General features: G+C 36.0%; 1 protein-coding gene across 4 annotated transcripts; it reads left to right on the forward strand.

The window, feature by feature from the left end:
• The first annotated feature begins 1,494 nt into the window (after window positions 1-1,494).
• Window positions 1,495-27,339, forward strand: TMEM33 (transmembrane protein 33). 4 transcript variants are annotated; one of them, XM_008957611.5, is made up of 8 exons: window positions 1,498-1,688; window positions 1,845-1,907; window positions 4,958-5,052; window positions 5,552-5,739; window positions 10,287-10,354; window positions 11,333-11,466; window positions 15,849-15,932; window positions 20,624-27,339. In XM_008957611.5, the coding sequence occupies exons 2-8, from the start codon at window positions 1,863-1,865 to the stop codon at window positions 20,751-20,753; spliced, it is 744 nt and encodes a 247-aa protein (XP_008955859.1). In that variant the 5' UTR covers window positions 1,498-1,688; window positions 1,845-1,862; the 3' UTR covers window positions 20,754-27,339. The 4 variants fall into 4 exon arrangements, with proteins under 4 accessions (XP_003832272.1, XP_008955859.1, XP_008955858.1 ...); XM_008957610.5 differs by having other exon boundaries at window positions 1,498-1,640; XM_063603758.1 differs by adding an exon at window positions 2,421-2,491 and having other exon boundaries at window positions 1,515-1,907.
• Window positions 27,340-27,809: the final 470 nt, after the last annotated feature.

Consider the following 27,809-nt stretch of genomic DNA (forward strand, 5'->3'; position numbering starts at 1 on the left):
CCCCTGTCCCATCATGGCTGGGGTCCCCTTGGCCAAGAAAGGGATCTGTCCAGTCAGTCGACAGACCCCTTACTTAGGATTTTTAGTTTATATATATATAAATGGCTTCACAACTAATTTCCTGACTTTTAATTTGCCCGTCTGTTCATCCTCCACCCTGTTGCCAGAGAGAACTTTCTAAATCTCAGGATGTCACACTTCTGATTAAAATTGTTCCATGGTTCTCTGGATTTCAGGGTCAAGTTCAGATCCTTTCCTCAGTACACCCCTGCCTGCCTCTCTAGCGCAAATCTTTCACAATCCCCTGACTGGTACCATCATTCTGGTCACACTCAACTAGTCCTCTCGCTGTCCTGTTACTTCTTGCACTTTCTGTTACTCTGTATGGAGTCCCCTTCCCATTTTGAGGCAGAAGAATATGGTATGGCGGTAGGGAACCTAATGCCCTTTCTCGCTGACTTCCTAGAATTAAATTGAAGGAAAATCCTTACTGTCTACGCTTAAGTGAATAAAGGGCCAGAGACTACTCCCTTTGCAAGCCCCAATCTGTTCTGCGCAGCATTTGGGAAATTGAAAGTACCTCTGATTGGTTGCTTTTTGTAACCAATCAGACGTTTGCATAGAAGTGTAACTTTGTAACTTCTTCAGCCTCTGATTGGTTGCTTTGCGCAACCATTCAGACTGATTGCGGGCCACCACTTCATTTACATGAAGTGAACTCCAAGTGGCCAATGGGAAACCTCTAGGGGGTATTTGGACCCGAGAAGATTCTGTATCCAGGGCCCTTGAGCTGCTGTCTCGCGCTCCCACACTCTGGAGTGTACTTTCATTTTCAACAAATCTCTGCTTTTGTTGCTTTATTCTTTCCTTGCTTTGTGCGTTTTGTCCAATTCTATGTTCAAAACGCCAAGAACTTGGACACCCTACACCAGTAACACTTTCAGCCAACTTTTTGTCGTTCAAGATCAAGGCCCGGACTTACCTTTTCCAGGAAACCTCCCCAGATCCCTTCTGATTTAGGTACCGTCCTCTGTGCTCCCTGTGATTAAATCAGCCTCTACACATATTACACAATCACTATGCTCTGATTTCCGTTTACTTGTCTCTCTTTTGCAATCTGTGTCATATTCCTCTTTTTATCCGCCGTGCCAAGTATGGAGCCTGTCACATAGCAGGCCTCATAAATACTTGTTGAAAGAATTAATAATAGACGTAGAACCACAGGGCTTAGTGAGCCCCTGGAGAAAGGAATCAAAGATGTTTCTGAGGCCTCTATATCAGGAAGTGCGGAAATTTCATGGTTTGAGAATGGGCAGGAAAGATCATCTGTGAGCTGTATTTAATGCAAAAGTTGCTCCCCCATCCTGATTTCTTAGCTCACTGGGCCAATCGGCGGGAAGGACAGGTGGAGCTCAAATTAGGAGAAAAAAACCACACTTCCCGCCATGCCTCTGGGCACCGCTCTCGTTTCCCCCTCTTCGTCACCGCCTCTTCCCCACGGAAATGAAAGGAGCACTTCCGGGTTCGGCAATAACCTGGAGCCGGCGGCGTAGGTTGGCTCTTTAGGGCTTCACCCCGAAGCTCCACCTTCGCTCCCGTCTTTCTGGAAACACCGGTTTGATCTCGGCGGTGCGGGACAGGTACCTCCCGGCTGCTGCGGGTGCCCTGGATCCAGTCGGCTGCACCAGGCGAGCGAGACCCTTTCCTGGTGGAGGCTCAGAGTTCCCGCAGGGTGCATCCGGCCTGTGTGTGGCGCGAGGCAGGGAAGCCGGTACCCGGGTCCTGGCCCCAGCGCTGACGTTTTCTCTCCCCTTTCTTTTCTTTTCGCGGTTGCGGCGTCGCAGACGCTAGTGTGAGCCCCCATGGCAGATACGACCCCGAACGGCCCCCAAGGGGCGGGCGCTGTGGTAAGTGCGAGGGCAGGGTAGCCTGGCTTGATTTCCAAGAGTTAGGAAGAAGCAGGAAGCGTTGCGAGTCCCGAGGCGTTCCAGAAGCTCAGTGCTTTCAGGAATGGGATTAATGAGTTGGGGTGGGGAAGTTGGAGCGGGGAGAGGGGAGGTCCTGAGCGAAGATACGGAGGGAACTACAGGTTTGTTTCTGAAGCGACAATAGGCTGACCTGGAGCTGGTGGCCCCCACCTATATGCCATGGAAATTGGGCCTTCTTTCCTCTTCTCACACCTCGGTCTTTTGTTTATCATAGGCCCCAAGGTTAAAGATGCCGCATGAGATTGTGCGATGACACACATGATCCATGACACACACCACGTGGAGCACTCGAGTGCCGGCAAAGAACGTTTCTGCCTAGTTTATACAATTGTATATAGAAATTATGCAAAGGGAGGAGAGCGGTGGTCTTTTTCTTCTTCACTTTGTTCTTTATGAAGAGAAATATCATTATGCTTTTGTAATTTTTTTAAGATGCCGATCTGGAGCTAACAAGTTATTTGTGCCCGGAGCATTGCTGTCCTCTACTTTTTAATCCATAAGTAGTTAAGTATTATTCTGTGTGACCACAATGCAGTTACCACATTTGGGAAATATTACCTGATATAAAATCCATGTGCAAATTTCCATAATTGTCCTTTAAAGCTGCTTTCTCTTCATCTGGGATTCTGTCAAAAAGCATGCATCGATGGGCAGGCGCAGTGGCTCACTCCTGTAAGCCCAGAACTTTGGGAGTCCAAGGCGGGAGGATCGCTTGAGTTCAGGAGTTGGAGACCAGCCTTGGAAACATAGCGAGACCTCATCTCTACTAGAAATCAAAGAAATTAGGCGGGGCGTGGTGGCTCCCGCCTGTAATCCCAGCACTTTGGGAGGCCAAGGCGGGCGGATCGCTTGCGCCCGAGAAGTTGAAGCTGCACTGAGCCAAGATCGCGCCACTGCACTCCAGCCTGGGTGATAGAGCAAAACCTTCTCTCAAAACAAACAAACAAACATAAATTAGCCGGTCGTGGAGGTGCGCTCCTATAGTCCCAGCATAGTCCCAGCTACTCAGGAGGCTGAGGTGGGTTGTGCTTTTGCGCTCCAGCCTGAGGTGACAGAGCGAGACCCTATCTCAGAAAGCATGCATTCAATTTACTGGCCATATCTTGTTTACTCCCTTTTAATCTAGAACAGTTCTGCCCTCTCCTCCCCTTTTTTGTCTTTTAAGATACTGATAGTTTTCAAGAGTCCAGACATGTTTTGCAGCATCTATATGTACATCTAATATGTATATCTATATTATATATCAGGAAGCATTTTACATTGATTTATCCCATCATTGCAGAATTTGTTTGATTATTTGATTAAGGTGGTGTCCACCAGTTTCTCCATTGTAAAGATACCTTTTTTCCTTTCTAATTAAAAAGTGTTCTTTGGCATGATACTGTGACACTATGTGAATATTGCTCCTCAACAATTTTTCACCCAAAGATCTAGTGATTTTTTTTTTTTTGCCTGATGGTTGGACAGTTTACTCTTTAAAAATGTATACCAATACACTTTCTTAAACTTTGAAAATTGTATAATATACATAAGTGTGTACAAAACGAAACGTATAGCTCAATGATTTATTGCAGAATAAGCAACCTGAACAAATAGATTTTAAGGAGAATGTTCTAAAACTAACTTTCAAGCTGTGGTGCCCAGTCGTAATGTTTGTTGAGAAACTGAGCACAGTAAGCTGGATTCATCCTTCACTTGATTACTGCTAATCATTTCAGTTTATTGGAGTCACAGTACGGTAAGTCTGGATTTAATGATAAATCAAAGTTGTATTTCATGTTTCTGAAATTACCTACATGTGGGTTAAAAAGACATAAAATAAAACAGCCTGGAATTTTACAATGTACTTGGATTTTTCCCTCAAATTTTTTATAGTTTTTTTTTCAAAAGATAATGAAATTAAATTACATAGAGCAGTGTTTTTAGACTTCAGGTAGACCCATTAGTGAGTTGAGAAGTCAGTTTAGTGTAAACACCAGCTATTTTTAAAAAATTAAATAGAAAATGTCAAAATCCATTATATACAGTAGGGTAAATATTTGTGAAACTTGTTTATATATCCATGTATATGGATCTCGATGTTAAAATTACGAAGATCCTAGACAAAAAATGTAAAAGCCACTTTTGAATATAAGATACATTTTAATGAGAAAACAAATTTTAAGATTCTGCTTTAGTGGTAATAGACATAAGTATTGGGGGGAAAGCAGCAAAGGAAAGATAGAATGGGAAAAAAATGGGGGAAGAAAATGGTATAGGAAAGTTTAATCTAGGACCACCGAAACTAGGGTAAGACTCGTGGGGGAACATGGAGGTGATAAAGAGAGTGGTGTAATCAGAGAGGCAGGTGGCCATTTAATACCTGTCAGCCACATTTTGAGTATGCCAGGCCCTTGTGCATGTAGGCAGATTACAAGGCGAATGAGTTTAGTTGTTACTACTATCATGGTTTTATATTTCTTCTTCAAAAGGTTTCTTTAATCCAAACTGGCTTTATGTGATGTTTTACTCAGCTCTGAGACCTACCTATTCGGATTTGAGATTTTTTGCTAAGAATAGGCATATGGATCTCTTGAGAGCAATTAGTTTTTGTTTAATGTTCTTTTAAAATAGATGAAGCCAATATTACAAGTGTTAAAGGAACACAGACAATTGTAGTTGAATTTCTGTTAAGATTATTTTTTCTAATTAACTAGTCTTTGCATTTTTTTAAAACGTCAGCTGATATTTTTCTATTTATTTCTGTTTAAGTACTTCTTGTGCTTTCCACATGAAAACTATAAGGTGTTTGGACTTCTCATTAAGCATATACATGAAACATGTAATTGCCTTAGAGTTTTCACCTAATGATCTAAAAAAACAAATGGAGGAAGATTAAAATATTTTGAGTAGACATAAAAACCACAGTCTTGATGCTTAAAGACATAATTTGCAGGCATAGCTTACAGTATTTTTCTTTTTAAATTTAGCAATTCATGATGACCAATAAACTGGACACGGCAATGTGGCTTTCTCGCTTGTTCACAGTTTACTGCTCTGCTCTGTTTGTTCTGCCTCTTCTTGGGTATGTATTATACAAATTGCTGCCTTTGATATTCAATTGTTGAGTCAGTTTATATGGAGTGCCTTTTAGGTGTAAGACTTATTAACCTGTAAAGGGTTTAGGGACAAATAAAATACAAGTTCCAGCCTTAAGGTACTAACAACCTAATAACATTATCAGAGGAATATTTTATATCTTGTGCTTTGTGAAACTAACACATTGAAAATCCAAGGAAAAATTGATGTGTGGGAATGAGATAAGTTCATGTTTTTTTCATTTTTACTTATTACTTGACAGGAAGATCCTGCTTTATAAAATTCAAGTTTATAAATTGATTATAAGAAATTCAGTTGGGCGTATATATGAAGTGAAGCTATTAAAACGGTAGAATAAGTTCATGTAATTTTTTTCTATTGACAAGTGATTTAGGTGTTGTGCAATTATGATGCAATTCACAGAGGAGGAAGAGACACTGCAGTTGTTTATGTCTCATGATAACCTCTCCTCTGGTAATTTGCAGGTTGCATGAAGCAGCAAGCTTTTACCAACGTGCTTTGCTGGCAAATGCTCTTACCAGTGCTCTGAGGCTGCATCAAAGATTACCACACTTCCAGTTAAGCAGAGCATTCCTGGCCCAGGCTTTGTTAGAGGACAGCTGCCACTACCTGTTGTATTCACTCATCTTTGTAAATTCCTACCCAGTTACAAGTATCCTTTTCTACCTTGTTAACAATGAAATTGCCAACTAAGCATATAGGAGATCTCTTCTGATTATTTCAGCAATGAAGGCATTCCATGAAGCCTGGGTTTGTTCTTGGCACTTCATTTGAAGGAAGATATGTTTAGTGTAAGAATTTCTGACTTTAAAATGTGAAATCTAAACTTTGAAGAGCTGATTTAGGAATTTTAAACTATCTTTGTTCTTGCCTCTTGTAAGCTTCCCTATTAGAATGGTTATTTTCAAATTCCGCTTCGAAGCACAACCTTACGCAGAACTTACTTTAATATTTACATTTTCTTCATTTAATTCATGTTTTTGGCAAAGTGTCCAGATGTCTTGCTTTAAAAAAGAGAGGTCCTCAGCTCTTTCCATCTTAACCCCAGTGAACTAGACACAAATGGAATTTAACCAAGAAATAACTTATTTAAGCAGGTAATGAGATAATCAATACAAAGAAATTAATATTTGCTGTGTATAGAGTAGAAAATAAGGACACACATGGATAATCCGTGAAGCTAATGAGAAATAACTCATTTGGAATTTGTATGTTTTCACATTTCAAAGGTGTGTTGTGGGATGATACTGGGTAGTCCATAAAGGAGGGGAAAAATGGGGAAGAGGTTCTGTAGTGAACACTAGGTTAAACTTTCTTTTTTTTTTTTTTTTTTTTTTGAGACAGAGTCTTGCTCTAACGCCCAGGCTGGAGTGCAGTGGCCCAGTCTCGGCTCACTGCACCCTCCGCCTCCTGGGTTCAAGCAGTTCTCTGCCTCAGCCTCCCGAGTGGCTGGGAATACAGGTGCCTGCCACCACACCTGGCTAATTTTTTTGTATTTTTAGTAGAGACAGGGTTTCACCATCTTGGTCAGGCCGGTCTGGAACTCCTGGCCTCGTGATCCACCTGCCTCTGCCTCCCAAAGTGCTGGGATTATGGGCGTGAGCCATCACGCCCAGCCAGGTCAAACATTTTTAAATAGGGTTCTTTACTATAGTGGCTTTGGTATTCTAACGTGTGTTGTGAAACTAAGAGAGTTAGTAGGGTTTTTTAAACTTAACTTTTGTGGTTGTTTTTTTTCCTGTAGATTATCTCTGCAAATCATTTTGTGCATTGAGAAGTGCTGGTCTAAGAGCTTTTGAGTATTTATGATACATCTGTATGTTATGTAAAGCACAATAAAATATTCCTCTGAGACTGAATATTACCTATTTAGATACCTATGCTCATGAAGTATCAAATTTTTAAATAGATTTTTATAAGTCTTAAGGAAAAGAAATAGGAGGAAACCGAAATTTCCTGAGCAACTATTTTGCCAGTATAAGAACTTGAATTTAGGCCAGGCGCGGTGGCTCACGCGCGGTGGCACTTTGGGAGGCTGAGGTGGGCGGATCATGAAGTCAGGAGATTGAGACCATCCTGGCTAATATGGCGAAACCCCATCTCTACTAAAAATACAAAAAATTAGCTGGGCATGGTGGCATGTGCCTGTAGTCCCAACTGCTCGGGAGGCTGAGGCAGGAGAATCGTTTGAACCCTGGAGTGGAGGTTGCAGTGAACTGAGATTGTGCCACTGCACTCTAGCCTGGGCGACAGAGCGAGACTCCTTCTCAAAAAAAAAAAAAAAGAACTTGACATTTAATCTTTGTAGCACTCTGAAAAAAATTGTTGTGGTATATTTTTAATAAAGATGCTGATTTGCTGATTGTCAGTATTCACTTCCCACACATTGGCTAGTAAGTAGTAATGCTGAAAAAGTCTTTCTAACTTAAAAGCTCTACCTTATCTACAGTTAGTGGGTGAGTAATACTTAAGTATACATTAAAAATATTTCTTTCTATATGTAGGTAAAGCTGGTAATTTCATTTAAATGTTCAGTATATGGAGATTCCCTTTAAATTACTCGCTTCACTGAGATAATGTGGGTAGTTTGAAATGTAAGATAAAATTTTTCCTGTTTCAATGCACGGGTCTGTAATGTCCCATCATAATTTGTATTGGTTTATTTTTAGGTAAAACTCATTAAATGATTACTATACTACAACTGTAAATGATAATCACATTTGTTTGGCATATTATTGGCTTGACCAGCCTCTGTTGATTGAAGTGCTTTGCAGTCACCAATGTTAAAATTCTAGCCTTTCTGAGCTATAACAGGAAGTTATGTAGAGATTTTTGGTCATGCCTTTTAGTAGCTTAAAATTTCTTTGGAGGGAGAAATAGAAATGACAGAAAATGTGTTTCAATGTAGGGTAAACTGAATACGTCAATAACTTTGGGAACAGTGCCTCACACAGATCAGGCACTCAGTAAGTTTTGTTGAGTGAATCCTGAGGTCTTGCCAAATGAGACTCATGACTGGTGAAGAAAACCTTTCTGCCTTTTTATACAGTTGGTTATTTGGTAGCCCCTCTTTCCTGGGAATGTTGAAGATTAAGGATTTCATATTCCTTAAATTCTTACAAAGGGAATGTAGTAAACAGTGGGAATAACATAAACTAGTAATTGGCAGCAAATGCTAATCTGATTATTAAAGTGATATGGTAATAAATAAAAGCGGGCCCAAAGTAATATTACAGACTTGCGTTCTGATCCTTCTTCTTATAAAGGTGATATTTTGTCCTTGCTTGATTGATAACAGATAGTTAGGGCATTTCACCTCATCTTTTCTAAATACATTGTATTAATAGTTTAAGAGTAATGTTGAAGACTAAGATTATGAATCTCTTACCAAGGATTTGTGAACTATAGAATGTTAGACATAAAAGACTCATTGGCAGTTTCTAGCTTTGATCTCTGCATACTCATTTGCCAGAGCATGAAACTTGACCTAGGAAAATTAGGTTAGTGACAGAGTCAGGAGTGGAACTCAGGTATCTTGACTCCCAATTCAGGGCTCTATTTTCACTACCCGACACTGCCCCTTTTATTGAATTCAGTCTGGATATGTGTCAAAGTTTAAATTGAATTCTTTAAGGATCGACAGAGTTTTATAGTGACTTTTGGAGAGGGTTGTAGCTTCCATCAGTTTCAAAGTAGTCTATGATTCATTAAAAAATTTAAAACTTTTTATATACATATATGATCTCTACTTAGGAAATGGACATTTTTCTTAATTCTTGTTAGAGGTGGGAATGAGTTGGTCAGGATATTAATTTGGAGAACTATATTAGGGAGTTAGGGTTCTTCTAATACTTGGATATAGGTTGGTGTCTTGCTTGTCAATTGGAAACTGGGACCCTTGAATTCCTAAATGAGTTATGGTTATAATGAATTTGATGCTCGGATTATGTTACAGCAATCACTATTTCCTGTCATATTAGGCCTTCAGTTAGTATAGAAAAATACAATGGTTCATTTCTTAGGAACTGCTAATATTTTTAGGACAAGTATTTTTGCCATTTGTGATTGACTAACAGTCTATATCATTTTGTGGAACTACTTGACAATTTTTTTTTTTTTAATCAACCTGGCAGAAATTGGGGTGGAGAATGGGGTCTTTTGAACAATTTCCATTTTTCAAAAAGTTGAATGAAAAATGTATGTTTATCCATGGCATAAAGCCAAACAGTTGGACTCAAAAGGATTCTTTCCTTATGTCTATAATTAAGCTGATGAGAGTTTCAATTGACTATATACAAAGCAAAATACATACTGCCTTTTTAATTTTTACAAATTGAGAGCATAACTGTGACAACTTGTTAGGTATGGTATCTCAAAATAATGGAGTCCTTGTAGGAAAGAAGTAATAAAAGATCTTTAGTCTTTGGGACTAAAAATTTGGGAATTACTCTTTAAACTGTTACCTTAGACTCTTTCCTCAGCGTTTGAGATTGTGAAAGCACTTTAAAACTACTGTGTTTGAAGGCTAAGTTAGAGTGACCAAGAAAGCCGTTGTAGGGTTAGAAGCTATACTTACAACCCTTTGGGGTGGCCTAGATTTCAGTTTAATTTAGCAAGTGTTTACATTGTTACCCAGTAGAAATGAAGGAAAAACCTTTTTTTCCACTATTAATTTTTGTCATGAAAAGAACTGTGAATTGGCCGGGCGCGGTGACTCACACCTGTAATCCCGGCACTTTGGGAGGCCGAGGTGGGTATATCACCTGTGGTAAGGAGTTCGAGACCAGCCTGGCCAACATGGTGAAAACCCGTCTCTACTAAAAATACAAAAATTAGCTGGGCGTGGTGGCAGGCGCCTATAATCCCAGCTACTCGGGAGGCTGAGGCAGGAGAATCGCTTGAACCCAGGAGGTGGAGGTTGCAGTGAGCCAAGATCACGCCATTGCACTCCAGCCTGGGGGAGAAGAGTGAGACTTCGTCTCAAAAAAAAAGAACTGTGAATTTTAGAAAATGAAATAGTTACTTTCTTCTTTATAGTGAACAAAATTTGATTTGGCTTAAAGTGTATCAGTAAAACAAGCCATTCCACTGAACTCATTTTAGCAGATGTTTCACATCTGTATATTTGGACATAATACATAGTCTGTTTTGCAGAATACTTGATGACTTTTAAATGTTTTCCTTAATTGTTTTCTTTAGTGAGTATCTTCCCAGTCTTGTTATTCTCTTTGCTTCATGCTGCCACATATACGAAAAAGGTCCTTGATGTAAGTAAAACTGCTCTTTGTCTGACTTCTGAATTACAGATCATTGACATGAATTCGAGTTCTAAGACATTTTGGTATTTGTCACAAAAAGTCCCTCTATACCTTACAAACTTGTTATGAATTATTTAGTGATTTGAAAGTTTTAAGTTTAAAAGTGTTTATTGTTGAAGTTTCACAAACTAGAACATTTTATAGATAAAGGATTGCACTTAAAATCACCCCGCAGTCTCCAGGGAACTTTTTCAAGTTTGAAATAGATCTGTTTTTTTGAAACCTGTGTCTCTAAAGTTTGTTGAGTTGTCAGATCTCTTGTTCTGTCAATGTTTAATTCTGGCATACCTGATAAGTTGAGTGTACTGAATGAATCTCTTGTACACTAATTTTCAGAACTGCTGCTTTCCTGAAATTCTTTCTTATTGCTAGGTTGGAGCATTAAACCTAACTTGGCACCAGGCCATTTACAGCATATACTGAAATTTGAATTAAAATATCCAGGCACATTTACCAAGCACATTTACAGAAATTTGAATTAAAATAGCCAGATTTGTGCTTTGTATTGGCCTTTTTCTTTATCCCTATAATTCTCTGGTCACAGCAGTAATTACACTGCTGTATAATTCTAACATTAGCTAAGGAAGGAGTCACAGATATTTTAACTGTATTACTGGATAGTCAGATTTTGTTGTGGTTAGAGAGAAATAACCACTATTTTTTGTTAAATAATCATTCTTCAGAAAAAGCAGCTAAGAATGAAAAGTACTTTTACTAAAGTTGTTTTTTATATTAAGTCTAAAAATGTAAAAAAGCAGGAAAATATACTATATTTGTCCCTAAATAGTTTGTGAACTTTGTACCATCATTTCCAAAGTAGTATATTTGGTTGTATTGCCTGTTGGATAGGTTGTTTACCTACAGAAAGAAAATATTGTTATCAGAAATGCTTCACTTATTTCTAATGTTGGTTTTCTTTTGTTTTAGGCAAGGGGCTCAAATAGTTTACCTCTGCTGAGATCTGTCTTGGACAAATTAAGTGCTAATCAACAAAATATTCTGAAATTCATTGCTTGCAATGAAATATTCCTGATGCCTGCGACAGTTTTTATGCTTTTTAGGTAAGGAAAAATTATATTTGTTTTGGGAGGCTGATGACTGAACGTAATAAAGATAGTAACTCAAGTTTTATTCTGTTTAAATCTGTTGAAGGTAGGTATTGACATGTAGAGCTAAATGAATCTTAGCAGTCGCCTAATCTAACCTTTGTCATTTATAGTAGAGAACTTGAAATATAATGGACCTAGGAATTTGTCTTATTCCTTGTGATTTATCATTTGACATTTTAAAAATTACTTTCATAGTTACCACCTTTGAAAGAATCTTATGAAGTCTAATCTAGTCCATTCTGTCACTATTGAGATGATGTTTCTTACACTAGAGAAAAACTTTTAAAATTATGTTCTTATATTAATAGTGCCTACTATCACCTTATTTTGTTTGTATCTTAATTATAGAAGTAATACATGAATAAAGAAAGCCATCCTTTTAAAAGTATGAACATTAAAATAGTATTGACCTCTGCATTGAAATTCTTGCATTACATTTTAAAACAATACACCTTGCTACCCAGATGATTGCTTTATCAATTTTTAGTTTTACAAGTAATGAGACATTACAGATAAAAGCTAAAATAACATTTGACTATATGAATTCTTGCTGCAATTTTGTCCTCTTCCCAGAGGTGTAAGGAGTTTAATATGTGTCTATGTATGTAGTCCTTTAAAAATACTTATACAAATTTGTAGAACATATATATTATGGATGTGGAGTTTTGTTTGTTAATTTGTTTAGTTCTTATTTTACATCAAAGATGTTATTCTGGCTGGGCACAGTGGCTCATGCCTGTAATCCCAGCACTTTGGGAGGCCAAAGTGGGCAGATCACTTGAGGTCAGGAGTTCAAGACCAGCCTGACCAACATAGTGAAACCCTGTCTCTGTTAAAAATACAAAAATTAGCCAGGCATGGTGGTGCACACCTGTAATCCCAGCTACTCGGGAGGCTGAGACAGGAGAATTGTTTGAATCTGGGAGGTAGAGGTTGCAGTGAGCCCATATCACGTCACTGCACTGCAGCCTGGGCAACAGAGTGAGACTCTGTCTCACCAAAAAAAAAAAAAAAAAAAAGGAAAGGAAAAAAAAAGTGTTATTCTGTACCTTTTTCCCACTTGTATGTTTTCATAACCTAATTGATTTGGCATATCCAGTTCTGTTTTTTTTTTTTTTTTAGCCGTATAACATTCCAACTTATCTCCTGATCATGGAATATGTTTCCAAATTTTCAGTTTTCCAAATATTGACGCAGTAAATATTTTTTACCTGCTTATACTTAATGCCAGTGTTTTCTTTAACATAGATACCAGAATTGATTTTGCTAGTACAAGCTAGGTGCCTTTTGTGTTTAATGGACCATGCTAAATTGTTCTTTAAAATGTCTGTATTACCTGTTTTTCATAATTTTGTTAGTTTGTAACAAATGTCCTTATTGATCATATAGTTATATTTTATAATTTTAAATGTACCTTGCCTTGATTAACTAGTAAAGTTTTCATGTACTTGACAGTTACTTCTTTCTATAGCAGTCTCTTCAAACTAAGAACAGAGTTTTATAGATTTCCTTATAAATATATATCTGTTTCATTCTTTTAAGTAGTGCTTTCTTCTGAGAACTCCAGGACTGGCTGGTGTTGCTTAAGTTGTATGGTCCCAACTAGATTTGATGCAGTTGTATTTGTAAATTAACTCGAAAACCTTGACCCTAAAATTTAATAAAAGCTTCCTCTTATCCTAGAAGCTGAAAGCATATAAAAGAAAAGGGTAATGTAATCTGGGACAACAGAAAAAGGGACAACATCAACATTCTAATATTTTTCCCATCATTTATAGGTTTTTCTTTCCACCTCTTTCTTTTGTGATCCTGATCTACACTTAGAAACTTTAATTATTAATTAGTAAAAGGAACTTTTTGCTCCCTTTTGTTATTCATTTTTCTCGGGTTTTTGTGTCACTTAATCCTGCTTTTGGGTCAGGATCACAGGTTCTGTGATTTGTTTCATGTAACTAGATAAAAGTTAAAATGGTAGATACCAGGCCGAGCACGGTGGCTCACAGCCTGTAAACCCAGCACTTTGGGAAGCCAAAGCGGGCAGATCACGAGGTCAAGAGATCGAGACCATCCTGGCCAATATGGTGAAACCCCGTCTCTACTAAAAATACAAAAATTAGCTGGGCCTGGTGGCGTGTGCCTGTAAGTCCCAGCTACTCGGGAGGCTGAGGCAGGAGAATCGCTTGAACCCTGGAGGCAGAGGTTGCAGTGAGCCGAGATCGTGCCACTGCGCTCCAGCCTGGCGACAGACCAAGACTCCGTCTCAAAAAAAAAAAAAAAAAAAAGATACCGAGACTAGTTTTTTTTTATGGGTATAATTGATGTCTATATCCTGAAACCTCCAGATTCTGTTTAGTAAGCAAAATAATTTCTTATGCTCCTCTTAAATCAGATTAAAATAATTTTAATGAAATTCTGAGATGCCATGCAAACTTAGACAAAAACTTCACTTTGGAACTATAGTGAATTTTTTGTTAGGAGCACCAGGTTTTGACTGCGTTGGTACGTTAATTCAATTGTGCTCCTTAAATGTTTAATTTAAACGTTTATTTGTACAAACTTACCATCTTAATTTTTAAGATTACTGTAAAAAAGATGAGAATTTACCAGAAATGTTTAAATAGAGAAATAATTTTGTTTGTTTGAAAAATTAAAATCAGCTTATAAAGTTGTACTTAATTCCTATTAGGAAAAGCTGTTAATGCCTTAAGTAGGTAGTTTGAATATGACCTAAACAATAAAATTAAGAACAGTCTTACATTACTGCTATTCTTAATATGCTACCCTTTGTGGTATACACACAGTCTAATATTAGGAGGCTTTATCAAGTTACATTTGTGCCAGTAATGCTTCAAGCTCTGTATTTAAAAATTGATGCATAGTCTGAGTTTATCTTACACATGCGTTGCACATGTGTGCAAAGACAGATAAAAGGATCATTGTGGCTTTTCTTCTAATTGACTGGAGCCACCCAAATATTCATTAGTAGGGAGTTTGTTACATAATAGTCCAAGCATTAGGTGGTATATTTGAAGCTGTAAAAAAGATTGCGGTAATTTATGTGTTGTGATATGGGATAATCACCAAGATATAATAAGTTAAACTTAGTTGTGTAGGGTGTTCTCCATTTATATTTAGTGGGGTGTATGTGTGTAAGGACATAGACGTTTCTGTCTCAGTTTTTTGGGAATGATAAACCATCTCTGTCCTAGAGTTGTTAAACAGATTTAGTGAATTATAAAGTGAGCACTATCAATGTTAGTCATTATATACACTTGTATATATAAATTTCTGGAAGGACATATTCGAGATTGTGGTATAAGTTTGAGGAAGGGGCTAACTTGGATGATGGGAAACTTGTTTTTTAAGTGAATATTTTCTATTTATATTTTCTATGTTGTGTCTCTTACATTTTCACTTTAAAAAGATAAAAATTTGTCAAATTATTAGGGAAAATGGATGTTGCATTTGTTTAGTGGTAAGTTCGTAATCGTGTAAATTTTTTTTTATGAAAATAATACAATTTAGGAGAAAAGGCTAAAAAACCTAATAAAACACATTTGGCATCTTAATATATTTCTTCCAATTTAAAAAAATACAATTGTAATAATATGTGTAGTTTTATATTCTGCTTTTTTCAAAGTTGCTATGTAATTTTCATAACCAAGATTCTAGGTAGTTGCATATTAAATCCATTAAATAACCATAATATAAGTTGTTTAATTCTACTTCCTTACAGTTCACATTAGGTTGTTGCCACATTTTGTTTGTAGTTATTTCAGTGAATGTCTTAATTCAGATAGTTTTTCTTAGGGAAGAATTCCAGACTTGGTATTTCATAAACATATATATAATTCTTGGGATATTGTAATTGTGTTTTTTAACCAAGAACAGTAATTAGTATAGGCTGTGTAGATTTACTGATGAGCCAGTGTAATTTTTTTGGTGGAGGGGAGTGTTTGTTTCTTTTAATATATATAAAATAAGTCACTTTTCATTTGCATATTTTATGAAGCTTTACAACTTGATTTCATCAATTAGTAATTACGGAATTATTTAACATTTTCTGATTTATTTAGTATTTTAAAAAATTTCAAAAGTAATACAGATAAGAATACATTTATAAAAAAATTAAACAACATTTTACTCTTTACCAATCATATACATTCTTTTATATCCTTTTTGAAGGATAACTTGGATTTAGATATGATAGATTTCACTATGACCATTTGATGAATGAAGATATACATATTCTCCAGTTGAATTGCCTTTAAGTTTTGAGAGTATACACATGAATTGAAATGTATATTTATCACGCTTGTATTTGTTTATTTCAGTGGTCAAGGAAGTTTGCTCCAACCTTTTATATACTATAGATTTCTTACCCTTCGATATTCGTCTCGAAGAAACCCATATTGTCGGTAAGCTGATGATTATTTTAGGCATGTTTTATTTGTTGAGAGTATTGTGAATATATAGTGTTCGCAATTCTTAAGAGTTACTTAGCTAATGTGTTAGAATTTAGAAGCAAGCAGTGTTTTTGTAAATTTAAGTTCTAGGCCTTAGAATGTACTGGGGTTGGTGAGGAAGTGGTTGTATTTGTTCTTAGAAACTGAGACTGCAGTTATCTACGCCACCTCTAAAGCACTGCTAAAACTTAGCAAATTTTAAAATGTATAAGACATAGATTCCACTCTCAACTTTCCTAGTTGAAGAAACAAAACACGTGTCAGTTAGATAAACAATGGTTAGGATACAGAATTCACAAGCCAATAGATAATGAATGCCATATGTTTGCTTTATTATATCAGTACTGCAGTCCACAGAAGGGAGAGATCATTGGGCCAGAAGATAGATGAGCCCAGGAAGGTTTCACAAAATTGAGATTGTGGGAGGAGTAAAGCTTTTGAATAGGGAAAAGCATTTTAGGTGGGGCAAGAGAGACGAGAAGCACAAGCCATATTTGAGGAACTTTATGTAGAGCTGTTTTGACTCTAATGGAGATTCTGAATGGCTAATTGCTGGAGCTAAGATTAGAAAGGTATATTGGAGCTATATTATAAAACTTCTTGAGTTTTAGGGTAAGAAGTTTGGAATTTATCTTTTAGATGAATGGGAATGATGGTTTTGACATCGTCAGAATATTCTTCTGATACCCTTGTGCCAGAAGAGTTTGAAGCAGAAAAATGGGGAAGCAGAGAAATTTTAGGGAATTACTGTAGTTTTCAGGAATGGAGGCTTAAATTAATATACACTAAATTATGCATTCTGATCTCAAGCATTGGAGTAAAACTAAAATGATACTCAAATACTAATATTAAGATAATCTATTTTTAAGTTTAAAATAATGTAGTAGAATTCAGCCAGAAATCCAATGAGTGCATTACAGCAATCTGTATATTTTCATAAGTACAGTAAAAAGAACTTGAATTTGAATGCTGGCCCATCATTAACTAGTTGTGTGACTAGGCAGGTTATTTAAATTTGGATTTCTTCATTGGTAGAGGAAATAACTCCTTCTGGGGGTGAAGCGAAGTAATATTTTGAAAGTACTTAGACTGTTACGTTCTTACTAGTTCATTTTCATTATTCTATGATCTGATTTTCTGTTCAGAGCGTTTTTATGCTCTATTAGACAATGTCTTTTTTATAATACTTTCTAAAATAGAACTTATTTTAGACATTCGTTCTTAGTGAGTCTCTAGTAGCAAATTAACATTCATTTTTACTTGATTTCTTGAGTTTTAGCCTTTTTTCTTTCTGGTCCCTATATTCATTTCAGACATTATCTTATATTCTCTTGCCCTGACATCTGTTATTTTAATCAGCATATTTGTTTTTCTGTGCTTCTTTGTGCCTCCTTCTCCATTCCCATTTTCTTCACATACCCTTAAATCATATTAGTACATCTAGAATTTAGTTTTCAGTGGACTGAAAAGGAAAGGATAGCAGTGAATCAAGATAACACAAATATGTGCTGGTAAGCATCTTCAAAGCTGTCTTATAAGCACCCATTTTAACCAAACCAGTGGAAAGGTAATGGAAAATATTTCAGCTTATAAATATTGATAAACAGGCTATAAAACTACATTTTCAGTACTACACTTTTTTTAATTAAAGGTTTTGAGACCATCTCTATTCACAATTTGTACCATTTTCACCTACGATATTTATTCTCAAGTTGGTGGTTTCAGTTGTTTTTGGATCTCTAGTGCAGATTGTCTATAGCTGTGCTGTCCAGTACAGCACAGCAACCACATTTGACCATTTAAATAAAATTCATAAAACTTAGAACTTGGTTCCTTTTGAGCACAGTTCAGGTGGGTACTCAAAAGCCATGTGTTGCTGATGGCAACTGTGGGTCAGCACACATATGCAAAAATTTTGTCATTACTCAAAGTTCTGTTGTCAGTGCTATTAAGGAACTCTCTGACTGGTCCTTCAGCATAGATATGCAAAAATTTTATCATTGTTCAAAGTTCTGTTGTCCGTGCTGTTAAGGAACTCTGACTTGGTCTGTGCCAGCGATGCAGCCAGTAATAAAAGAACTATGTGACTTTAGTGAAAGCGATTGACTTCATTAGTCCTCATGTCTTCTAGCTTTATTCATTTGACTGATTGGTTAAAACAGTGATTGTATGTTGATGAACTTATGTGGAATTAAAATATCTTCTTTCAGAGGTACTCACTGCTGAATAAATTAGACAGCTATGTAAGTCAGTGTGATGATGAAGGTGCTCTGAAAGCATAGAGAACAGACAGAGACAAATAAGAATTCACTGAGGAGGTGGGAACATAAGCCAAGTCTTTTAAAGAATGAGCCTGAGTTCTGACACATGGGTGCCTGAAAAGTGCTTAGCATACTTGAGCTCAGGAAGTATATAGAGAATTGATAAATATCTGTGTCCACAAAGGTAGATGGTAGAAAGGACTAGATCATGAAAGGGTTTGGATTTTATTTTGAGGTAAGGAGAGCCTTTGAAGATTGTAACATGGAGAGGCTGGGAACCCCCATGATGAAATCTGATTTAGAAATATTCCAGAAAATGGATTGCAAGCTCACCAAGAGAAGAAAAATATCAATTTGGAGACTATTAAAGTAGTCTAGAGCCTGAATTAATCCAGTGGTAAAAGGAAAAGGGGACAAATATGAAAGGTATTAGGAGATAGGATATTAGGGCTTGAGAGAAAAGAGTAAGTTAAAGACCCACAGGTTTCTGGCTTGGAAGCCTAAGAGTTGTAATGGTGCTCTCACGAAGACAGGAGATACAGGAAGGGCAGGTTTTGGAAAATTATGCATTACTCCAAATATTACTATTCCTGTCTTTCTGTGCGAGCATATTAAATACTTGTTTAGAAAAGTAGATTTGTTGCTTTTTTTCTAACCATAAAAGTAAAACAGGACACAAAAAGGTAGAATAGTAGTTGCATCTTTATACAGGATGAGTCAGCACGTAAGGTGAAAATTGTGAATGGTTAAAATTACCCTTGATGATCCTTCATATCACTTATAAATGTCAGTACAGTATACATGATTTTGTGTATACTAGCCTGTATAATATATGTGATGTCTACAGTATGTAATAATACTTTGTAGGCAGTGAGCACAGTTAAGACATAGGCAAAGCCCACATGGTTTTGGGCACAAACATGCAACATAAGTTGATGATAGGAGCAAGGGCAGGGAGTGGCAGGAGATGGGGCAGAAAATTAGATTGAGACTAGATTGTGGAGGGTATTGGGTGTGACACCGAGTACTTGGGCTTTAGTCGGAAGGCATAAAAGAGTCATAGTTCAGTGTATTGATCCAACTGGGAAGTAACATTTATTGAGCATCGTCCATATTGCATTTAAATTTCACCACAACTCAGAATTATTTTACAGAAGAGGAAATCTCTGAGGGACAATATGTACATTTAAGGAAATAGTGGGTGAATAAATATAACTGTCCATGTTATATATTTTAAAATATATAAAAAACACTGTCCATGTTGTATATTTTTTCTTGTTCTGTTTTAAAAAAACTAGTTGAAATTGCCTAAGTTAAATGTGAAAATGATGTGACTCTAAAAAATATATATATAATTTTTAAAATTTAATCTGAGGTTTTAGAGATAGCCATTTATTAAATACCTTTGTTAAATGAGTGTTTCCACCCATAAAAGATGTAGGTGTTGTTTGAGAATTTCATTGTATTTTGTGTTTTCTCTACAATGCATTCTAGTTATTCTTTTACTTCAAATTCTAATGGTTATGGTAGATTCCTTCATGAGCACTTGTTTAGCATTAGAGGCATACTTCAGAAATGTTGTGGGAGTGGTTCCAGACTACCACAATAAAGTGAATATCACAAAGCTGTCAGATGAATTTTTTGGTTTTCCAGTGCATACGAAAGTTATGTTTACACTCTACTGTAGTCTGCTAAGTGCGCAATAGCATTACCATCAGCAGTAAGGCTGTTCTGCTTTCTTATCATTCATCCGTTCACAGAAATGTGCTTTTAATTTTCTTCAGGAACTTTTCCTTTGCATTCACAGCTTGGCTATTTGGCACAAGAGGTCTAGCTTTTGGCCTGTCTTAGCTTTAGCCATGCTTTTTTCACTAAGCTTAATCATTTCTAGTTTTCATCTAAAGTAACAGACATGGGAGGCCTCCTTTCACCTGAGCACTTAGAGGCCATTACAGGGTTATTAATTGGCCTAATTTCAATATTGTGTCTCAAGGAATAGGTAGGTCTGAGGAGAGGGAAAGAGACCAACCAGGAATGGCCTTCATGAACTGCTTCATCTTATATTTGTGCAGTTTGTGGTGCCCCAAAACAGTTACAATAGTAACACCAAAGAGATCACCATAACAGAACAGATCACAGATCACCATAATAGATTAATAATGAAAACATTTGAAATAGTGGAAGAATTGGCAAAGTGTGACGCAGAGACATGAAGTGAGCACATGCTGTTGGAAAGTGGCACTGATAGTCTTGCTGTATGCGGTGTTGCAACAAACCTTTAATTTGTAAAAAATGAAATATCTATGGAGTACAATAAAATGAGGTAAGCCTGTGTATTGCTTTTTCCTTGTGTTTCTCAAAGAAAACTATTTTGTCTTGCAGGACCTTATTTAATGAACTGAGGATTGTTGTTGAACACATAATAATGAAACCTGCTTGCCCACTGTTTGTGAGAAGACTTTGTCTCCAAAGCATTGCCTTTATAAGCAGATTGGCACCAACAGTTCCATAGTTTAACATCTAGTTAAGCTACAAATATGGTATAAGCATTATTAGCAGCTGGTACTTCTGCTAGGGGTTGTAAATTCCAGGTGTTACACTGACCTCAATCCAATTTACATAATTTACATAAATGCATCTCGGTGGAAAAATAATCATTTTCTTGGCATGTTAAATCAAGCTTAAAAGTTTTGAGAAAATTTTACTGCGCTGTGTTGCTAATGGTTAAAGAAGTCTGTATCTAGTGATAAATGTACCAATTTTTTTTAAAAAGATGCTGTTGTGCCTATATCATGAAGTACATTAATTTCTCTTGTAAAAAAAAAAAGCTCTAAAATTTGTTTCAACCTAATTGGTAACCTGAGTTTATATCTGGCATGAGTTCATTATGGTGATACACATATGTGAATTCAGTACATTTTGAGACAGTATTCTACCATTCAGTAATTTTGGTTAATGATTTTAACACTTCTCAGTGTATTTAATTTCAAATTGTTTTTTTAATTGGTTTTATGCTGCTTTGTTAGGACAGATGTGTTTTGAATGTACCATTATAAGAAGAATTCTATGTATCTTAAACTATGATCTTCTAAAATTTTATTTCCGTAAGTACTTCTGTGGCCTTGAGTATTTTTTAAAAGGCTCAACTGTAAGCCTCTTAGCCAATTGGATAAATATTTGGGGTCACCTAGCCATTGAAAGCAGAAAGCAGTAGTGACACAGCTTTCCCTTCAAAGAGCCGTTGAGAAACATTTCTCAAACAGGAAATCCTTCTTTTACTAATGTGGACATATAGATTATTCGTATTATAGTTTGTAGAACTACCTAGTTCAGAATCTTGACTGCCAGTTTTCTTGGTTTCTTAGGCTTGAATTTTCATAGACAATTGCAACAGTTTAGATGCCTTTTGAAAGGAATGTAATGAAGATTCAGCATCTGACTATATGTGTGTCTATCCTGAAATAATAATGGAGAGTATACTGTAGATTACATGTTTACCCATCAAATCTGACTTAAAATGTTAAATGGAAGGTTTTATAGGTAAGGTAATTGATTGGGAATGGGGTAGGGGGAGGAGTTGTGGGGGAATAATGTGCATTTCAGTCTCTTAACCCATAGATAAATTTAGGGGAATTGGATGTATTATGCAACTTTGATTTGGGTTGTAAAATGTGTTAAATCCTGTTCATTGAACTCCCATCAACTCTTATAAAATTCATGCTGATCTTCGTTACCGTTGCATGATTGGAAATGTTTAAAACATTGTACAGTTTTAGTATAGAGAAATGTAATGGTTTTTGTGACCAGTTTCTGTCTGCATGTAATTTGGATTTCTCAAATACATTCATTAGTAATTTATCAGTAACATTAGTTTTATTTTTGTTCATCTTCCTAATCTATAAAAAGGGGATATTCTTAGGATAAATACATGAAAAATTATACTTGATAGCTTAACTATAATCAGCTATTTTTGTATTTTTGTAATATTTGTCCACTAAGCTGGAGAAGCAGCCTCATACAGTTGATTTTGTGTATGTGGCTAGTCTTACTGTCACTATGTAAGTAATCTAATGGTTTTAGAAACTAAACTTTCTAGAGCAATAAAATGACTATAATGTTAAGTAAACATAATGTTGATTTCTAATTATGTTTTAAAAAATGAAGTCTTGAATTATATCAAGAAATTTTGGCAGCTGAAGTCATGTTTATTTTGAAGCTGTTAGTTTTTTCCTATAATTTAAAAAGATCTTTTAGATTTATAGAAGAGTCAGAAATGTACAAGAGAGTTTTTTTGTTTTTGTTTTTGTTTTTGTTTTTTGAGACAGAGTCTGTCTCTGTCGCCAAGGCTGGAGTGCAGTGGCGCAATCCTGGCTCACTGTAGCCTCTGCCTCCTGGGTTCAAGTGCTTCTCCTGCCTCAGCCTCCCGAGTAGCTGGGACTACAGGTGCACGCCACCACGCCTGTAGTCCCAGCTGTATTGTAAAAATACAAAATTTTAGTATTTTTAGTAGAGACGGGGTTTCACCATGTTGGCCAGGATGTTCTCGATCTCCTGACCTCGTGATCTGCCTGCCTCGGCCTCCCAAAGGGCCGGGATTACAGGTGTGAGCCACCGCACCCGGCCAAGAAGAGTTCTTTTGCATACCCTTTACTCAGGTCCTCTCATGTTAACGTTTTACATAACTGTAGAACATTTATCTAAAGTAAGATATTAGCCCAGAACAATACTACTAACTGAAGTATAAAACTTATTTGAATTTCAACATTTTTTTTTTCATTTCTTATTTTCCTTTTGTGTGCTCTGTTTATACCATGATCCATGATTTTTTTTTTAATCATGATTATCTTTTAAAGATCTGTGTGTCTCTGTTTTGAGTTTTTCCTGTTTATTTTGAAAAGTACTGTTGGTCAAGATAATTGGTCAATAATCCATGTTGGTTTTAACAAAAAGCATTTTAACATTAAAAATATTACAGTATAAAACAACACTCTGTGCTTTAAATTGAGGTTTTATGTCATTTTAGCAGAATTATAATATTTCTGATATACTCATGTTTGACAAGTTGAAACAGATTTATTTCTTAAAGGAAGGTTTAATATACAAAAAAAGGTAATCTTAAACTTATGAAAAAGTAAATTTTACAATTTGAGCATTACTAGATGTTTAGTTTGCATGAACTCATAGTTAGAAATTCTGCAATAGGAATATCTACAACCGGCTGATTTGGAATTTGAAATTATAGTGTTACATGTATACCTATCAAATTAAAATTAAGGAAATACAATAGCAATATATAGAATGAATGTAGTAAGAGAAATTAACTCTTTACTGCATCGTTGAACTTATTGTTAGTTACAGGTTTAAAAGAAGTTCATTTAACATCCAGTGTGTCTAATTCTTCTGGAAGTGGTGTAGTACCATTGTTCTTCTGGCATTTTTAAATATTAAACCTTTTTGGATAGATGGAAGCCTTATACAAAATCTACTTTATTTTAGCAAGGATTCTCTGTCCTTTTGTATAGTTGGTACCTTACTAATTTAAACTGTAATATCAATCTAAAGAGAAATTTATTAAATGCAATTTGTATTTAGTTTTTTTTTTTTGGAATAAAGTTCAGAGGTAGATCCTCCTGGAAGAAAGAAAGCAAGCGAACTTTTTAAAGAAAATTAGACTTGAATATTTAAGAATGTCCCTTACAGAGAAAATCAAGGCCAACTATAATACTAAGCTAAAAGTTATGAACAATTAATAGGTTCTTTTATAGAGCTAAGAATGATGAAACCATCAATACTTCCTTCTTCCTAAAAATCCAGATCAAAACTTCAGGTTAGGTTTCTAAGTTTAGGACATGCATATTATTTTTTTCTGGAAAAGAAGATGAGTATATGTGTAATAAGACAAGTAGAACTGAGAGATTTAGTTTTTTTTTTTTTTAAGTTTTAGTTCAGAATAACATTAATTTTGAGAGATTGAGGTAAAGAACCTTAACTAATGCTAAGGAGTTTATTTTGATTAACATAGGTTATTCTGACCACCACCTCTTCCTTCCTCAATCTCCTTAGAATCTGACAGTCTCAAAGCTGTCACACAAATTAGACTAATTTTGACACTTTGAAATGAAAACTTCATGGAAGAAGTAGCCACGGACAGTTATGTTTATAATCAGTAGGTGGCACTCTTTCCTCAGGTAGCCCCCCATTTTCACATGATGTGTTTGAAGGTTAAATGCCACCAAAAGTGCTGAGTCAGCTATAAAACTAAGTCGCTGAATTCCATGGCCCTTTTAAATATGTAATCATTCAAGATTGAAAAAAAAAAATTAAGCATTTTTTGTTTGTTTGCTTGTTTGTTTTTGAGACGGAGTTTCACTCTTGTCGGCCAGGCTGGAGTGCAATGGCGCCATCTCAGCTCACTGCAACCTCTGCCTCCCGGATTCAAGCAATTCTCTTTCAGCCCTCCAAGTAGCTGGGGTTACAGGTGCCCGCCACCATGCCCAGCTAGTTTTTGTATTTTTAGTAGAGATGAGGTTTCACCATGTTGGCCAGGCTGGTCTTGAACTCCTGACCTCGTGATCCCCCCACCTCGGCCTTCCAAAGTGCTGGATTACAGGCGTGAGCCACTGTGCCTGGCCTGCATTTTTAAAATACTGAATTATTCAAAAGAAGTACCCTGTCAATATGTGCTTTCTAGAAAACAGTAAAATAGGCCACAATTTGGAGTGACATCATTCAGATCAAGGTCTATCCAGTTTTTTCTTTTCATGCTAAGTGCCTACATCACCGAAACACACTAATATAAAATTATCCTTTCTCCTTCATTTTCAGATGTGTAAAAAATGGTACTGAAAATGTTTTCATGATCATTTTGTAGGTAGACTAGATATAGCCCGTTGAACCTCTTTTAAAATTTAGACTTTTGATAGTAATATAAAAGCATATTGAAATTTGTAGATATTATATGAGGAATGGCACCTAGATTTGAAAATTATGCTTGGCTTGTAGAGACAACTAGTTTCTCTCTCTTTCTCACTCAGTTGCCCAGGCTGGAGTGCAGTGGTGCAGTCTTGGCTCACTGCAACCTCTGCCTCCTGGGTTAAAACGATTCTCATGCCTCAGCCTCCCTAGTAGCTGAGACTACAGGCGTGCACCACCACACCCAGCTAATTTTTGTATTGTTAGTAGAGACAGGATTTCACCATGTTCACCATGTTGGTCAGGCTGGTCTTGAACTCCTGGCCTCAAGTGATCTGCCCGCCTCGACCTCCCAGAGTGCTGGGATTATAGGTGTGAGCCACTAAGCCTGGCTGAGACAACTAGTTTCCCTTAACAACTCATTGGAATTCTCTAGGATTAGGAGAATTCCACAGAGCCTATATGATATTATAGCTCAACATTTAGTATACCAAAGGCATACCCGTGTAAATCTAGGAGTAATTTCCAGAGATTGTTTTAAGGAGCAGTCTTATATTCAGGGTAGAAAGTTATGATTGGATCTGCTATTAAGGAGAACAAAGGAGCTTCTAAAGGTTTGGGAGGTTTCCTGGTAGTAACTATTCTAGGAAATATTTATGTTTTAAGGTGATGTTCACATGGGTTCTTTAGAAGGAACATAGTCAAGTGTGATGGATTAACTCTATATAGTCTTTCTCCTCTTGTGCGTGTAGGAAATCTGACCTGCAGTGTGAGTTGATGTGATAAGAGATAAAGCACAGTATTTTAAAATCTAAAGCAGATTCCTTTCTTAGAAAACAATAGGAAAAAAATTATAGATGGATATCTGTGCTGAAATCTAACAATTAGCTCATATTCCATGAGAAAGAATGGCCTAAGAATCATTTCATGTTACCTAGCCTTCTGAAGCTACTCACTTGATGTGCCTAGCACTTTGAAACTAACCTTTTTTTTCTTTGTTCATGTCAGTTTAATTCCAAATATTTACTATTTTCTCCTGTAACTGTTAGAACAGTTCCTTTTGACATTAATTTTTGCCTACATATATATTTTTAAGTTGAGACCAAATCGGTGAAGTGTTGAGCAAGTAACATTTATGATGTGTGTATATTGGAACAAATGTAAAAGGGTTACAAAGATTAGAAACAGAGTCATAAAAAATGGCTTGATTTATAAAGGCATTACTTTTGGTGCTTTATATAATGGCATATATTGAACTAAAAATTTGTATATACAGTATGTCAGCATTTCTTAGTAACTTCTCTTGAATCCATTTTTAATATCTAATATTGTACAGGTTGGGGAGTTACATTTCAGGCCAATACTATCCAGACTATATAAATTTATAAAATAAATTTGAAAAATTCATTCCCCTGTATTCAAGACCAAAGCACATAAATGCTAATGTAGGGCTCAGAGGGAAATACAGTTCTCCTGCATATTTGAGAAAATGTGAAGTCCTTTCAAGAAAATCTAATAAACATAATAATCATAGCCTGCTGACACTAAGGAAAAAGGACCTCATTCACTCTTTCTTTTATGCAGCGATTTACTGGTCCCTACTGATTTCCAAATTGGATCACGATAGTAAATTATCCATGCTGGTACCTGTGAAAGTAAGCCCTGGGATCCATATTTGTTTTGTGTTCTGCTTAAATCAGCAAGAATGATAAATTTGATGGTGTGAAATTGGAAGTATCAAGGGCTTTCTTTGGTGATTGAGGGAAATAATGTCTCTACTTGTAATTTATTGTGACCCTTTTTCACTGTATATGCTTTGTATGTCTAATATTTATTTCAATGCAAATTAAATTGTTCCTTCATCTGTATTGTTATATCTAAGATTTTATTGATGTTAAAATCTAATTGTGGAATAAAAATCTCTCTGGATTTAAGCAGATATAAAAATGTTATCTTGTAAAAGAACTAAGAACATTTGTAGTTAGAAATCAGCTTTCCTTTGAGCTTAATTGCCTTTTTGTTAGAATAAGGTGAATTTGAACACACTTCTCTTATCCTCAGCCCATCACAAATAATAGAGATGCTGTGATTTTGAGGTCTGATGTGAAACTGGTAAAAATGTGATCTAAGGTGTAACTGGAAAAAAAAGGAAAGAAAAATTACATTGATGCCTCAGCTGTTTGCTTGATTCTGTACTTTTTTTTAATCTAGTGAAATTTATACTCTAGAGATGAGTTATAGCCCTATAATGATTCACAGCATACAGTATATACAAAGTCATCAGTCAACGCAGGATAACAGAGAAATATATTTCTCTTATAGGTGTTTAGAATTTTCTGCCTCTTTTTGACAAGTGGCATTAAGCAATACACTGTACAAGGAAGTTAAATCCTTGTCCATTTGGAGATTGTAATCTAACAGCATTATGGAAATCAGTTGTATAAAGGCAATTCTGACAGGTGAATAAATATTAATTAGTAAATGAGTTATCTACATAAGGGGAAAAGTGGTAATGCAATAAGTAGAGTTAGGAAAATTGATTTCCTAAAGATTTAGTAGTGTGAGGTCTTAGGGACATATGCATTATTGATTCATAATGCTCTTTCCTTTAGCATATGGAAATATTTGGAGCTGTTTATAAAATAATTCTGAGCTT

The sequence above is a fragment of the Pan paniscus genome, chromosome 3, assembly GCF_029289425.2.
Source record: "Pan paniscus chromosome 3, NHGRI_mPanPan1-v2.0_pri, whole genome shotgun sequence".
NCBI lineage: Eukaryota > Metazoa > Chordata > Mammalia > Primates > Hominidae > Pan > Pan paniscus.